A 14,975-nucleotide genomic window follows, 5' to 3' on the forward strand; every position below is an offset into this window, starting at 1 on the left:
TTATGCGTATAAAACGAGTGTACGGAATATGCCTATAAAAAGGCTAAGTATAAGTATTACCTATACTAAAATAAATACTATATTATTAATAACCTAATGCAGAATTATAAAATAAAGCACTACGTACTAATAATATAAAATAATAACAATAAAATAGTAACCCTAATACTAGACCTATAGTACCCGATAGACTATAGAAAAGGAAAAAACTAGAAAATTTATTATTAAGACTTATATTTAGTGTATACAGAAACTAAGTATAAAAACTACTAGCCCTAAAAGCTAAAAAATAAGTCGGCGCTCTAGTAAAAAAAGGCTAAAGTAGCTAAAAACTAATTTCTACTAAGCAGCTAAAAAACTAAGTACTAACAAACGTTAAAAAGGTATAAAAAGCGCGACCCTTAAAGCCTTAGTAGCTAAATAAGCACTATACTAATTAATAAAAAAGGTAGAAAAAACTAAAAAGTTTAACGCTATACCCTAACTAAACACTAGATATATAACTTTATAAGTAACGTATAGTAGGAAAGCTGTAAAAGCACTGCTAAATAGTAGCGCGTAAGCTAACTTAATATTTTACACGTTTATTAAGGAAAACCGGATTCCTTAATAAATAAAAAATACTTTATATAAGTTAATAGTTATAAACGAAAACCTAGTATAGTTTAGAAATAAAACGGTGTATATAGAAACGAGACCAAGTATTTTTAGGGTAAAAAAATATTAGAAAAAGATAAGCTTAGATATTATAATAACAGGTCAACACGAAATAATTTTGGGTATACTTTAGTTAAGAAAGAATAACCTAATAATAGACTGGAAATTTAACCGTATATAAATATAGTTAGAAAGCGGACTAAAAGGTACCCTGCGCCTAAATAGAGGTTCTAAGCAAAATATAAAAGTTAGTATAATTTTTAAATAAGGTATAAAAAGTGCCCGTAAAAACGAATAGGCAATTAGCCAGTATTAGTATTAACCTAAAGAATTAATAGATTAGACTATTATAACAGCTAAAAAAGAAAAATTTCTAGTACTATAAGCCTATAAAGAACTTCGCGAAATCTTTACCGAAAAAATTAAAATAGTACTACCGGCACATTAATTTAGGAATTATAAAATACCCCTAGTACTAAAAACGTTACCGAAGTTTAAACCGATATACCTACTATCGCAAAAAAAACTTAAGGTATTAGACGATTACCTAAAAAAGCCTAAAAAAGGGATATATTTAGCTAAGTAAATTGCCCGCAGGTTACCTAGTTATATTTATACTAAAAAAGAATAGAAAGTTATAACTTTACGTAGATTACCGCTATTTAAATAGTATTATAGTAAAAAACAAATACCTATTACCCTTAATTTTAGAATTAAAGAACCGCTTATATAAGGCGAAATACTTTATAAAGCTAGACCTATAAGATAGTTACTACTTTATAAAAATTAAAAAGGGAGAAGAATAGAAGACAGTATTCCGAATAAAATACGGATACTATAAATATATAGTAATGCCGTTTAGGCTTACTAACGCGCCAGCGATATTTTAAGTACTAGTTAATATAGTACTAAAAGAGTACTTAGATAAGTTTATAGTAGCTTATTTAAATAATATCTTAATATACTTAGAGACGCTAAAAGAGTACGAGGAACACGTTAAAAAAGTACTAAGAAAATTTGCGGACAACTAACTCGCGGTAAAATCGGAGAAATGCGAATTTATAGTATAATAAACCGAATTTTTAGAATATATAATTAGTCTAAAAAAAATTAAGATGGAAATAGGTAAGGTAGAATTAATACTTAAATAACTAAAGCTAAAAAACGTAAAGAAACTTTAGTTCTTTCTAGGCCTAGTAAACTACTACTAATAATTTATTAAAGGATACTTAAAAATAGCCGAACCTTTTACTAAACTTACTAAAAAAGCTATAAATTACGTCTGGACACCAACGATTTAGAAGGCTTTTAATAACCTTAAGAATAGGTTTTTTTTAAAACTAGTTTTAGCGATATTTAACCTAGAAAGGCCTATTACTATAGAAATAAACGCATCGGATAAGGCAGTAAGCGCTATTATTAATTAACCTAATAGTAAAGAAAAGCTACACCTAATAGTATTTTACTTAAGAAAGCTAAGCCTAGTAGAACTAAACTATAATATTTATAATAAAAAACTACTAGCTGTAGTAGAAGCTTTTAAATAGTAGAGAGTTTATTTTAAAGAAGTAAAATACATAGTATAGGTGTACACGAATTATAAGAATTTAGCGTATTTTACTACTATAAAGGAGTTAAATCGCCGATAGATAAGATAGTTAGAATAATTAGGATTTTACGACTTTAGGATAACCTATAAAAAAGGTATAAAAAATGCCCGAGCCGATACTCTAAGCAGAAACCGGATTATATAAAGGGTAGCTTTAAAAAGACCCCTGCTATACTTTAAAAAAGTACCCTAAAATACCTTAAATTTAACTATATATAGGTAGCGACTATATATAAAGTAAACCTAAATATAGAATAAAACAACCGAATAAAAAAAGCGTAGAAAAATAACCTATAGTATAAAAAAGCGTATTATAATATAATAGTTTTAAACGAGAATTTAAGAAACTAGGCTACTATATTATTATTAAATTCTATTACGCTAGTATAGCTCCTATTAGGGTTTATACAGCTGTTCTATCTAGGCTAGTTTATAAGGAGAAACCGTTTGCTGCTATACAGCGTTCGGATGAAAACCCTGTCCTCTGCAGTATATAGCGCTAAGCGCTTTTCTTATTATTATATAGCTATTAGGAATACGTAGTAGATCTATTAAGTCCACCACGGAATAAGCTATTATAATGCGTTTTCCTAAATCTATCCGGGTTTTGCAGTTGTCCTTCTAGGCGCGGGTCGAGTTAATTCCGGAGTAGTAAGCTGGTTTAGGATTAGCGTAAGGGCACGCGTGCTGTCGTTTTGCACGCGTGCCCTTTATTAAGGCGTTGGTCCTTAAATTAAATAATATATATAGGGGGTAGTACTGTATAGGCTGTAATATATATAGGGGCTGCAATATACAGGTAGATATAGCTATTAGGTAGGTGCGTGATATAGGCGGCGTAGTATACGTAGTATACGTAGTATATATAGTATATATAGTATGCGTAGTATATATAGTATATATAGTATGCGCAGTATATATAGTATACGTAGTATACGTAGTATATATAGTATACGCAGTATATATAGTATATATAGTATACGTAGTATATATAGTTATATAAAGTTATAGAAGGTGGAATACCTATATCTCCGCCTCTGTGTCACGGTATTAACCGCGACACACCGCTATACTGCGAGCACAGCTGCCTGCCAAGCACACTAGCAAACTTTGCGTGCGCCACATCCTGTATATAGATCTGCCTCTGTCCTGCCTGCCTCCGACTCTTTGCTAATTCTCTTAAGCTATTATAACAGCTATACGTAGCTATCCAGATCGTTCCTGATGCCTGCTTATCTAGTGCTCGTGTGCGATACATCGTCGTCGTGACACTCTGCTATTTTTCTGGCCACCGAGAGGTATAGCAGGAGGTCCGTTTTTTAGAGAAGCTATTAGGCCACGGCCTTTCTTTTTTTCTAGCTTCTGTAGAGCTGTTTATACGTCCTTATCTTAGCCTTCTAGAACAGCTCGCCCCTGCCCTTAACGTGTTTTCCGCAACTTATTATAATATATCTTAGGGATTAGAGGCTATGCCCGCAAGGGCATGCCGGCGTCGGGTGGCCGGGCACTTTTATACAGTAGAGGTAACCGTTAAGCCCTATATACTCCGTCCGTAGGTTTATAATAATTATACTCTCTACCTTTATAAGTCCTTTATATAATACCTTTTATTATTTGCTCTATTTAGTATTAAGTGCTAGTATTAGGGGTTTTTAGCGTAGTTCTTTATAGTAGGCTTTCTATTCCTTTTTCTACTTCTCTTTATATTTATCCTAGATTATACTACGCCTTATACGCCTATAGGATTCTTCCGATTCGCCTTTATATTATGCGGCTAGCCGTAATACCTTTACTGCGAGCTTATAAAGTTTATTACGCCTGCTTAAGCTATACTATAGTGTTCTTTTCGGCCTGTATTTAGTATAGACCGTTTCTTTTATACGGCTATATTAGGTTTTAATATGCTTACAGGCTGGCCCCTTATATATGCGGTCCGCGTAGGCTACTATAAGTTCCTCTAGCTTTAGCCGGAGTAGAGGGTATAATATTTTATACTTTATTACCCTAATATTTATTATCTTATATACCCCTAAAATAGTATAAAGGCACTAGTTCTATGCTATTTTAAGCTGCTTAATTTTTGTCTTACTAATCTGCTTTTTTATACCTAGTATAGTATACTAGAAGGTGTATCTATATATAATAGCAGGCCTAATAACCGCTAAGTATATTATACGTGCCTTCCGGAAGCTTACGCTCTAGGTTAACGCTATAAGCCTTATAAGGGCCTCTATTTAGGCTATAGCTTTATTTTTTATAGTGTTAATATATAGGCCCTATTTAAGTTTAGAATCTACCTAGACCTCTAGTATTTTTAGGTTTATTATAGGGCCTTTAGTAAAGCCCTATATATTAACTATAGCTTTTATATTAATAAACTTATAGGCTTTTATAAAGTATATTAGGTGGTATTTATCTAGCGCAAAAACTGCTTTATACTTTCTTACCCACTCTATACACCGGTCGTGCGCCCGTTTAATAGCCCTATAGTTCTTTTCTATACTTTTGCTATATATAAGGATATTTATATTATTAATAAACCTATAGGCTGTTATATTACCGCACTATAGTATTAGTAGAAGTATACTAGTAAAGAAGAGGAAAAGTATTAGTAATAGAGAGGAGCCCTGCAGTATTCCTATAGTAACTATAATAGGTTCCGCTATAAAGTTTCTAATAGTAAGCCTTATAGTACGGTTCTATAGAAAAAACCTTATAAACCTAACTATCTACTCTAGTACTTATTAAATCTATAGGTTATGTATTATATATTTATATAACACACGGTTAAACGCCCCTAATATATCTAGGCTAAGAAGTAATACTATAAGCTATAGATTTCCTCTCTATACAGCGTGGATTTGTTTAGTAAGGAGCTTAAGTGCTGTCTGTGTTAAACGTCCTGGTCGTGCCCCTATCTAACTAGGTGGAAGCATATCCTTTTCTTCCGCAATTTTCGATAGCCGCATAGCTACAATCTGTTCGAATAGCTTGCCTATTATTTCTAGCAGGGCGATCGGCCTATAGGCTTTTGCCGTTGTGTAGGACGCTTTCTGGGGCTTGCGTAGCACCACCGTAATGGAATCTTTAAACGGCCGAGGATGGTGTCCTTTACGTAGGCACCTTATAAAGAACCGAGCCAGCGTAGGCGCCAGCTGCATTTCGCACTTCTTGAGAAACCTGTTGGTAATCCCTGTAATACCCGGGGCTTTGTCTGGGGCAGTTCCTATTAGCGCTGAGAGGACATCCTCGATTGTGACATCTAGCGTGGTGTTGTACGGTTCCGGGTATTAGAACCCCTCTAGGTCGGACAAGTCTACATTAGCCGGAGGCGGAAAGAACTGCTCCGCTAGTATGCGTGCTTTTGTTTCATTATCTGTGTATAGAGTAGGGTCCTCGGGTCTCGAAAGAGGGGCGGGTACAGATTGTATTGCATGCTGTCTACACTACAACAAGAGGGCACGACCCCTCTTACACGCTTTCCAGCCTAGCTGGAGGACTCTTGCCTAAGCTCACCTCCTAACCTGGCCTCGAGGACTCGGGTGGACAAAGCCCTCCTCCTACGCCCCTGCACCAGTTTGCTCCTTAAGCCCATGTCATCCTCCTCTCCTTGCCTGTTTATGGACCGACACGCGCATCCGTCCTCTCGGGCTGTACAGACAGTGTCAAGATAGAGGCCGTAGGACGCCGCCTTCCTCTAACAGTCGCTGCTATTGCACACCTCGCCTCACAGCTGACGCTGCTTCGCGATACCTTGTAGAGTCTCCCCTTTACAAGGCCGACCGTGTCTTGCAGGAGTTGTTATCCATATACCCCTAGCCAGGCAGCATACTTTAATGTTTCCCTCCCACTAACCAAAATAGAGCATCCATCTTCCTCCTCCCATCTGCCTGCTATGCCCGTCCTCAAGTATATCCAGCTGCTGCCCCAGCACTCGTGTCCACCCTGCGTGTCGTAGCCGGGTCGGTCAGGCGTCGTCGCCTCGCAGCGCGTCATCGGGATTGCATCTGCTTGGAAATCATCCGGTCTGTCGTCCTTCCTCCCTCTGCCTGTCCGGCGGACGGCTCCATTACCCCCACCATGCTGGCTGTGACCATCTCCCTTCAGGAGCTTCGGGCTTCCTCGCGTGCTGATGGGCGCCTACAGGCATTGCGTTGTCGATGGCTGCGAGCACCACGCTGTTTGAGGTCCTCCACTTAACCGCCATGAGAATGCTGTCCCCTAGGCAAAGGCTGCGAGCACCACGCTGTTTGAGGTCCTCCAATTGACCACCAATGACTCTGGTGACGCTGTAGGCACTGTAGACACCATCAGTTAACAAGAGCTTCGATAGAGGGGAGGGTGAAAACTCTGCATCGCCACCCCAGAGGTGTCCTGTCGTACGCCTAGGCATCGGCTCCACGTTCGGCTTGCTTCCTACACAAGTAGACATACGTCGGATGGTTTTCATACCCATTTTGATGGTTGTTCCTCTGTTCTGGTGATGCGGTTCGTTGTTGTCGTCGTCCGGTTGGAGGCCTTCGAACGGCCACAACGCCATCACCAGCTCCATCGTGCCTCAAGCATCTGCTCTGCTCACTACAATGTAGGAGCAGGTTCGTAGCACCGCCTCGTACAGGCTGCTTGTCGGGCTTGCGGTGCCACTAGGCTACTATAATAACCTATAGCGAAATATACTATTTTAAAGAATTAGTATACGTACCTATAAAGCTAAAAACAAAGCTTATAAAGAAATTCTATAGCGCACCGGCGTATAGATACTAGGGAACTGGAAAAACCTTAAAACGTCTAACTAGGAACTTCTACTTTCCTAAAATAAGGAAAATAGTAAAAAGAACTATTATAGAATACGAATACGCAAAAAATAAGTTAGTAAAATACGCGCTATATAGATTAATAAAAAGCCTATTAATACTAAAACGGGTATAGGAATTAATAGCGTAGGATTTTATTATTAAATTACTAGAATCTATAAAACCTATAATAGAAACGAAGTACAATTCTATATTAGTAATTACGGACCGATTAACTAAGTACGGATACTTTATATTATACTAGAAAGTATTAACGGTAGAAAATTTAGCTTACGCTTTTTTAAAAATAGTTGTAAGTAACTATAAATTACTAAAAAAAAAAATATTAAATTATAATAAACTGTTTATATTAAAATTCTAGTAAACTTTAATAGTATAACTAGGCACTAAGTTTAAGCTATTTATAGTATTTTATTCTAAAACAAACGAATAAATAGAAAAACTAAATTAGACTTTAAAATAGTACCTATAATACTATATTAACTATAGGTAAAATAATTAGGTAGAACTACTTCTAATAGTATAGTTCGCCTATAATAGTGTATTTACGGAAACGATAAAAGTATCGCTATTTTTCGCAAATTACGGATTTAAGCTAAAGGCATACTAAAAACCGTAAAAAAAACACGGTAAAAGCTTAAACAGCTATACTTTTAGTTAAAAAAAATTAAAAAATTGCAGAAGCAGTTAGTAATAGACATTTAATTTCTAATACTAAGGTTAGCTAGGTACTATAATAAGTATAAAAGCGTGCCACCTACTTTAAAAAGGGGGAATAGAGTCTACTTACTTAGAAAAAATATTAAAATAAAACGACTAAGCAGCAAGTTAAACTACGTTAAAATTAAACTATTTAAAATCAACACCGTTATTAGTACGGTAAACTATAGGTTAAAACTACTACTAACAATAAAAATACACCTAATATTTTACGTATTCCTATTAGAACCTGCACTTAAGAACGCCAGGCTAAATAAAAAAACCTAAGTAGAAAATAATAATAAGTATAAAATGGAAAAAATCCTAAACTTTAAAATTAAGGATTAGCAAACTAAGTACCTAATTAAATGGAAAGAATATTCTATTACGGAAAATTTATAGGAACCGGCTAGAAACTTAAAAAATTGCTAGAAGCTACTTTTAAAGTTTTATTAATAGCACCTAAACTAACCCAAAACGACGGCAATAAGGCACCCGTTAACTAAAAGGAATTAAGTGGATTACTTAAAACCGTAAAGGCAAAAGAAAACGCGAAGTTTAATAGCGAAGCAGCTTCCTATTTAACACGCTCTCGTTCTTTTTAATTAGCTTTTTTGCGATTTTCTTATTTAAGCTCTTTTAAGGTTTAGAACCCTAAGCGAAGTATATTAGCTTTATAACGCTCTAAAAGGTTTTCCTATTTAAAAAAACGTTCTACCTTTATAGCTATAACCCGCAGAGCCTTAAAAGTATTTTACTTCTTTAAACGCAGTTTCACCTGCGCTATATTAATATAAGCAACTAGAAAAATTAGCAACTAAAAAGGAATAGAGTTCTAAGTACCTATAGTTAGTAGTAGTTATACTACTAACATTGCAATAAGAATAACTATAACGGACACATTTTTTATATCTGCCCGACGCCGCAAATAGCACCTTATAGTTAAAACTATATTTCCTATAAAAAAAGTAGGAAAGCATAAAAAATCCTAAAGCTATAATACAAAAACTAAAAATAAAGCGCTGCTTAACTTTAGTTAGTATAATAAAAAAAAGGACAACGCAGTAATAATGCAAAACCTAAAAGCGGGGCATCGCCGGCTATTTATTTAAGGAAACCTTACCCTAGCACAATTATCGAGACAACAAGCTTAAAGGGGGAAAATAGTATTATAAGTACAGCCTAAAAGAAGATATTGCTAAACCTTAAAAACGAGTATTCTAGATAGATTTAAATACTAGAAATTCCAAGGGATAAGGCAGTATAGTGGACAGAATATTACGGGACAGAGGTTACGTAATAAATTATTAGATCGAGAATAATCCTATAATTTAGATCGTTGAATTAAAAATAATCCTATAATTCGGATTATAATAGATCGGATAATCTAAAATAATCTAACGAATTTTTTAGGAGTTAGTTTTATACTTAAGACACGGTTTTTACCTCCTTAAATAGTTCGTGTTTATTATTTAATTCTTCGGTACTTATACTATTAAAAAGCGAATTCGTCTTACCCTTTTGCCTTTTAACTTTACTATTAACTTTGTAATTAGATAAACCCTTAACGGTTTATACGTTTATATAATAATACCTATAGTCGCGGGACTTAGATATATATTAGATAGGACGAAACGTTATATAAGGACTATAATATAATAATTTTTTAGCAATAACTATAGATAAAAAACGAAAAAGTTAAAGCTATTTAAGGAAACTTTTAAATTGCTATAGGCGAAGCAACATCCCGCGCTAGCTAATTTAAAGTAAATAAACTAAAGGAGTTTAAAGGAAAACAAGGAACCTTAAAAGCCTTTATAACCTAAATAAAGTTATATCTATAAGCTAATAAGGTCCTATTTAAAGTAAATAAGGTTTGTATAGCCGCAACCTTTCTTAAAGATACCACCTTTAACTAGTTTAACCTAATACTAGAAGAATAGCTTAGTATAAACAACCCTGCTAAAAGGAAGCTAGAAACTAATACTATGTTTAGCGACTACCAGAATTTTAAAAAAGCACTTTAAAATATATTTAAAGATATTAATAAAATATAAACTATAAAATAATAAATAGAGGGCCTTAAATAACGAAGCTTTGCTAGTTAGTATACCTTTAAGTTCTAGTAGGTAGCCTTAAGGCTAGTATAGGGAGAAGAAGCTCTAATAGTATAATATTACTAAGGCCTTAAGAATAACGTTAAGGACGAAATTGCCTAAGTTAAAAGACCTTTAGACCTTAAAAGTATAATTAATATAGCTATTAGAATTAATAACTAATAGTATAAATAACGAATAGAAAGAACTAGAAAATAATTCCTTAAACTATACTAAACTGTGCGGAAGCGAGAACCTAGTATAATATAGTACTTAGGGGAAGCTATAGAAATTAATATAGCTAAAAGGCGCACTAAATAACTAAAGAAACCTAGAATATATAATAATAATATAAAGCAAAAACACTAAAAGAATAGTATATACTTTAGTTGCAGTAAAAGAGGATACTATAAAAACTAGTATTATAAAGGCAAAAAAATACGCACTATAGCTATAGTAGCAAGAATAGATAGTTATATATTTATATTATAAACGGCATACTATAATAATAATTGTATAATCTATAAGTTAAATAAGTAGATAACGGGATATTACCTATAAAGGCCTAGAAAGACTAGGATAATTCCGGTAGTAAATAGCAAGGATAATAAGAACCTTCTAAATAACTATTATAATGCTAACTTTACGTGCAAGTTACCTAAAATTAAAAAACCTTTAGATAAAGAAGAATAGTATAACGCTATTAAGCAGTTAATAGATAACGTTATAAAAGTAGTTAAACTTATTAAGGAAATAAAAGAATTACTATTTAAAGATGGAAATATACTAGATAATAAAAAAGCCCGCTAACTAAACTTATATTTAGTATATATAAAAATAAAGCATAAAAACTATTAGCCCTAAAAGCTAAAAAAAAATAAGTTAGCGCTTTAGTAAGAAGAAGGCTAAAGTAGCTAAATAAAAATCCCCGCTAAGTAGCTAGAAAACCAAATACTAATAAATATTAAAGAGGTATAAAAGGCGCGACCCTTAAAGCTTTAGTAGCTAAATAAGCACTATATAGGTTAAAAAATAGGGTAGAAAAAATAAAAAAGTTTAATACTATACTTTAACTAAATACTAGATATATAACTCTATAAGTAATATATAGTAGGAAAGCTGTAAAAGCACTACTAAATAGTAGCGCGTAAGCTAACTTAATATTTTACATATTTATTAAGGAAAACTAAATTCCTTAGCAAATAAAAGATACTCTATAACGTATTCTACTACCGAGCCGGCTAAACTACTAAGCCGGCTACTTTTCCTTAGCATAACCAATACTATATGCGCGCAGTTAATTTATTCGCAACTAGCTATAGAACTTATATACAACACACTTAGATTAGATTTAGAAGAAGCTTCTTAATCCTTTTTACACGTACGCGTATTATGCCTAGCCTTTCTATAGTTTCTATAGCGCTGTTAAGCTAGTAGAGCCCTATTTATACTATCTCTACTACCTACCTTTTTCCGTAGATTAGATACTCTAGACACTTTAGCAGCTATATATAACGCTGCTGTACTATACTCTATTATACTGCTAGTCTGGATTTGCTTTCTTTTACAACTTTTACGCTTAGTTATCTCTGCTAGTTGCTTTTTAAGCTTTTTAACCCGGGCTTTAATAAGTATATTTTTGTATAGCATCTCTTCGGCTCCTTTAATAAGCTTTAAGAAGCCTTTTTAGGCGGTTGTTAGTAACTATATAAAGGAATTGCTTACTAGCCTTAATTATAATCTAAATTTATATATATTACTTAGGGTCTTTAATTACTATAGTGTTTCTAGTAGAGGTGCTAGTAATAGGGTTTATAACCGTATATTAAGGCGATTAAAAACTACCTGCGCGTTAATAGGAACTAATCTAGAGGCCTTAAAGGCCTTTTTATAGTTCTTATATATAAACACGTCGAAAAACGCGTTTTTAAAGGCTGGTAGAAAGCCTTTTTTATTAATATAGTAGACGCGTTAGCGTGCTAAGTCTTATATATATTAAGAGTACTTTAGCTTTAATAGCGAGAAGCATACTATATTAAGTAGCTAAAGTATATATAATAAATGCGCAGGTATATAGAGGGTAAAAATTTGTTGTTTAACGTAATAATTCTTAAAATCTTAGTTAAGGTGGCTTTTATAGCCGTCCAAAATCAGCAACCTATATAACCCTACCTAACGCGCCTTTATATATATATTAAAGTGCTTTAACTACTTAAAACTAAGCTTATTATTAGTCCAGCCGTTTTTAGAGATAGAGAGCTTCTAATTATATAGTATTTCTACTTTCTTATACTATATAGAGATATAAACGCGTTCTTTATAGATAATAAATAGTAGGGCTATATATCCGGTAGTGCAGATGCTCTAGATAACTGTAACCCACTTTTAGTTGCCTAGTTAAATAAAATTAGGCCTTATATATTTCTCTAAACCTGTAATAACCTTTATTATACTAATTATACCTATTTAAAAGCTAGTTTTATTAAAGTTGTAGATATTATCTAGGTAGATGCTATACTTAGCTATAGTCTCTTATATAAGAGTAAACCACGTATTAATAACCTCTAGGTCTTCCTAGAGTATCCTCTAGCAGTTCTTTACCTAATTAAAAGCTATTTTAAGTTCCTTTATATAAAATATAAACTGTTAAGTCTAGTTCTTGCCTACTAGTATTCTACTACACGCAGCTAGTACTTTATCTGCTATATCTACCACCTTATATAACCGGGGCACAAATCTTTATAAGTCTAGGTTAAGGATATATTATATAATTATATGCTCTTCGGTCGCAGTAAGCTTTAGGCAGTTTAGTTGTAATTAAGGTCGAAACGTAATTCTATAAAGCTAATTAGAGAGCCGCTAATATTATACGTTAAAGGCTGCTGCAGCGCGTTATATAGTCCTAAATTAACTAAAGGTAAAGGCTTAAAGCGCGAGATTAATACTGCCTTCTTACTAAGATAAATAATTGCTGCGTTGTTAATATATTACTATGTAAATATAGTGTTGGTTATACTAAAAAAAAGTAGCCGGCTGTTATAATAGTACTATAAGCAGGAGTTTAAGAGCTTAGGAGGAAGCTTTAATTAGATGCTAAATACGTTACTACGTGGGGAATTAAGACGTTGTGTAAGGAACAGGAAATCGAGAGCGCCGGCGAAGAAAATATGCCGGCGGAACGTGCGTATAGCATAAGCTCGCGAGCTCTGTGCGAGATTAGGTAACAACGCTACGTAATCTAGTCTATAACCTAGACTATAACCTAGACTAGGTTACGTAATCTAGGCTACGTTCTAGGATATAATCTAGACTAGGAGCTAGACTAGACACGTAATCGGCGAATTATAGTAGGTAAAGTGTTACAGGTAGTTACTATAACAGTACCCCTTTCCTAAACCTAAGTCTTTTAGGCGTTAAAGTTGTGTTATATAGCCCTAGGGTAGTTGGCAGAAGCCTTCTACGCAGGGCCCTTATAATTGTATAATTATATATTAGGTGGCTCGGGTATATTAGGGTGCCGGCGATAATAATTAGCGGCAGCTGTTATATTTTTAAGCTCTAAAGCAGGCTCCTAGGATAACTTATTATAGCTAGTCTATTTAATAAGGTATTTATATTGCTTCCGGCGTTAGTTAAAGCGGAGGTCTTTAATACGGTTAATATAGTACTCCGGTTCGCTATTAACCTTAACAGGTTTAGGAGAAAAGTTTTCTTAGCTAGGAAGGTAATCTGAGGACGGGGCGGTAAGCCGTAGAAGGAAGATATAGAAGATAGGGTAGATCTTTATTATATTAGGCAGGCCCAATCGATAGGCGTATAGTAAAACTACTTATATAATTAGAAACTTTCTAAGGTTTTTCTAGTTAAGCTTTTTAGACTTTTGTTTTATATGGATATTTCGGGCGTCTAGCTAGACTTTATCGCCAACGCGGTAGAACGGTGCACTAGTGCGCCGACGGTTAGCAAACTCTTCCTATATTGCTTGTGCCCAAGTTATCTCTTTATAGATAAATTGTTTAATATTAGTTATCTTATTAATTATCTAGTTAGCCTTGCGGGCTTACAGCGTTTAATAGGAAAGGCGCTGTATTCCTATAGGGGGTTTAAAGCCTATTTAAGGGTTTTATCCTATAACAGCAATAAATAGTATTACTGTAGTTAATTCGGATCTTATATTATTTGCTTTAAATTAAGCTAACGGCAGCCAGGTTACCTAGTTATCTTGCTAGTAATTTGTATAGGCCCGGAGGACTTGTTCTAGTATAGAATTTGCCTTCTCTGTCTAGCTATCCGTTTCGGGGTGGAAGGCTAATAATAGTCGGGCTTCGATTTATAGTTATCTGTATAGTTCGTTCTAAAATACGGAAATAAACTGCGATCCTTAGTTAGAAACGCATATATTAGGAAGGCCGTAGTACACCTAAATATGCCGGTAGAATAGGTTAGCAGTAGCTTAAGCTATAATTATTTTGCAAGGAATAATATATTAATACTTGCTTAGACAATCTACTATAACTATAATATTAGTGCAGCCTTTAGATTTAGGTAGATCTATAATAAAATTAACTAAAACATCCTGCCAGCAGCGCAGCAGAACTAGTAGTAGCTTTAGAAAGCTGTTATACTTTTCTTTTAAAGCCTTTATACGGCAATAGGTGTAATAACAGGCTATATATTAGCGGATTGTCTTAAATATCCGGGGCTAGTAGTATTCTCTCTAGAGGATTTTAAGGGTCTTTCCGCGCCCTGGATAGCCGCCTATAGGTGAATTATATATATACTAAAGGAGCTTAATCTTTAGTTTATTATAGTTAGGAATTGCAAGGCGGTTATAGTAAAATAGTTTATTATTGCGGACTTTATATTTGCTTAAGGTAATCTTCTTTAAATATTAGGTTCCAGATTATATTAGCTCCAGGACTTCTTATATAAATTTATTATTTAGGTACTCTTCCTTAATAATTTCTTAAATTATGCGATTAGTTTCTATAAGGTTTAACTCGGTAAATAACTTAGGGCGCAATAAGGTCTAGTTTTAGGCCGCTCGGGCTTCTTCCTGTGCAGGTATATCCTGTATACAGCAGGTTAAGGTATCTAGCT

The 14,975-nt window shown here is 34.0% G+C and overlaps 3 protein-coding genes across 3 annotated transcripts; all 3 read right to left on the bottom strand.

The window, feature by feature from the left end:
- Positions 1-4,611: 4,611 nt before the first annotated feature.
- Positions 4,612-4,785, bottom strand: BDZ99DRAFT_395488 (uncharacterized protein; the record flags this gene model as incomplete). Its single annotated transcript, XM_033715949.1, has 1 exon — positions 4,612-4,785. A coding segment is annotated over one exon (174 nt), but the record flags the coding sequence as incomplete, so codon positions are not given.
- A 1,297-nt stretch (positions 4,786-6,082) lies between these two features.
- BDZ99DRAFT_466689 (uncharacterized protein) lies at positions 6,083-6,702 on the bottom strand (the record flags this gene model as incomplete). Its single annotated transcript, XM_033720841.1, has 1 exon — positions 6,083-6,702. A coding segment is annotated over exon 1 (316 nt), but the record flags the coding sequence as incomplete, so codon positions are not given.
- A 4,985-nt stretch (positions 6,703-11,687) lies between these two features.
- BDZ99DRAFT_395565 (uncharacterized protein) lies at positions 11,688-11,846 on the bottom strand (the record flags this gene model as incomplete). The annotated part of the gene is made up of 1 exon (XM_033715951.1): positions 11,688-11,846. A coding segment is annotated over one exon (159 nt), but the record flags the coding sequence as incomplete, so codon positions are not given.
- Between the last annotated feature and the right edge of the window lie 3,129 nt (positions 11,847-14,975).

Source organism: Mytilinidion resinicola (assembly GCF_010093595.1).
Source record: "Mytilinidion resinicola strain CBS 304.34 unplaced genomic scaffold BDZ99scaffold_18, whole genome shotgun sequence".
NCBI lineage: Eukaryota > Fungi > Ascomycota > Dothideomycetes > Mytilinidiales > Mytilinidiaceae > Mytilinidion > Mytilinidion resinicola.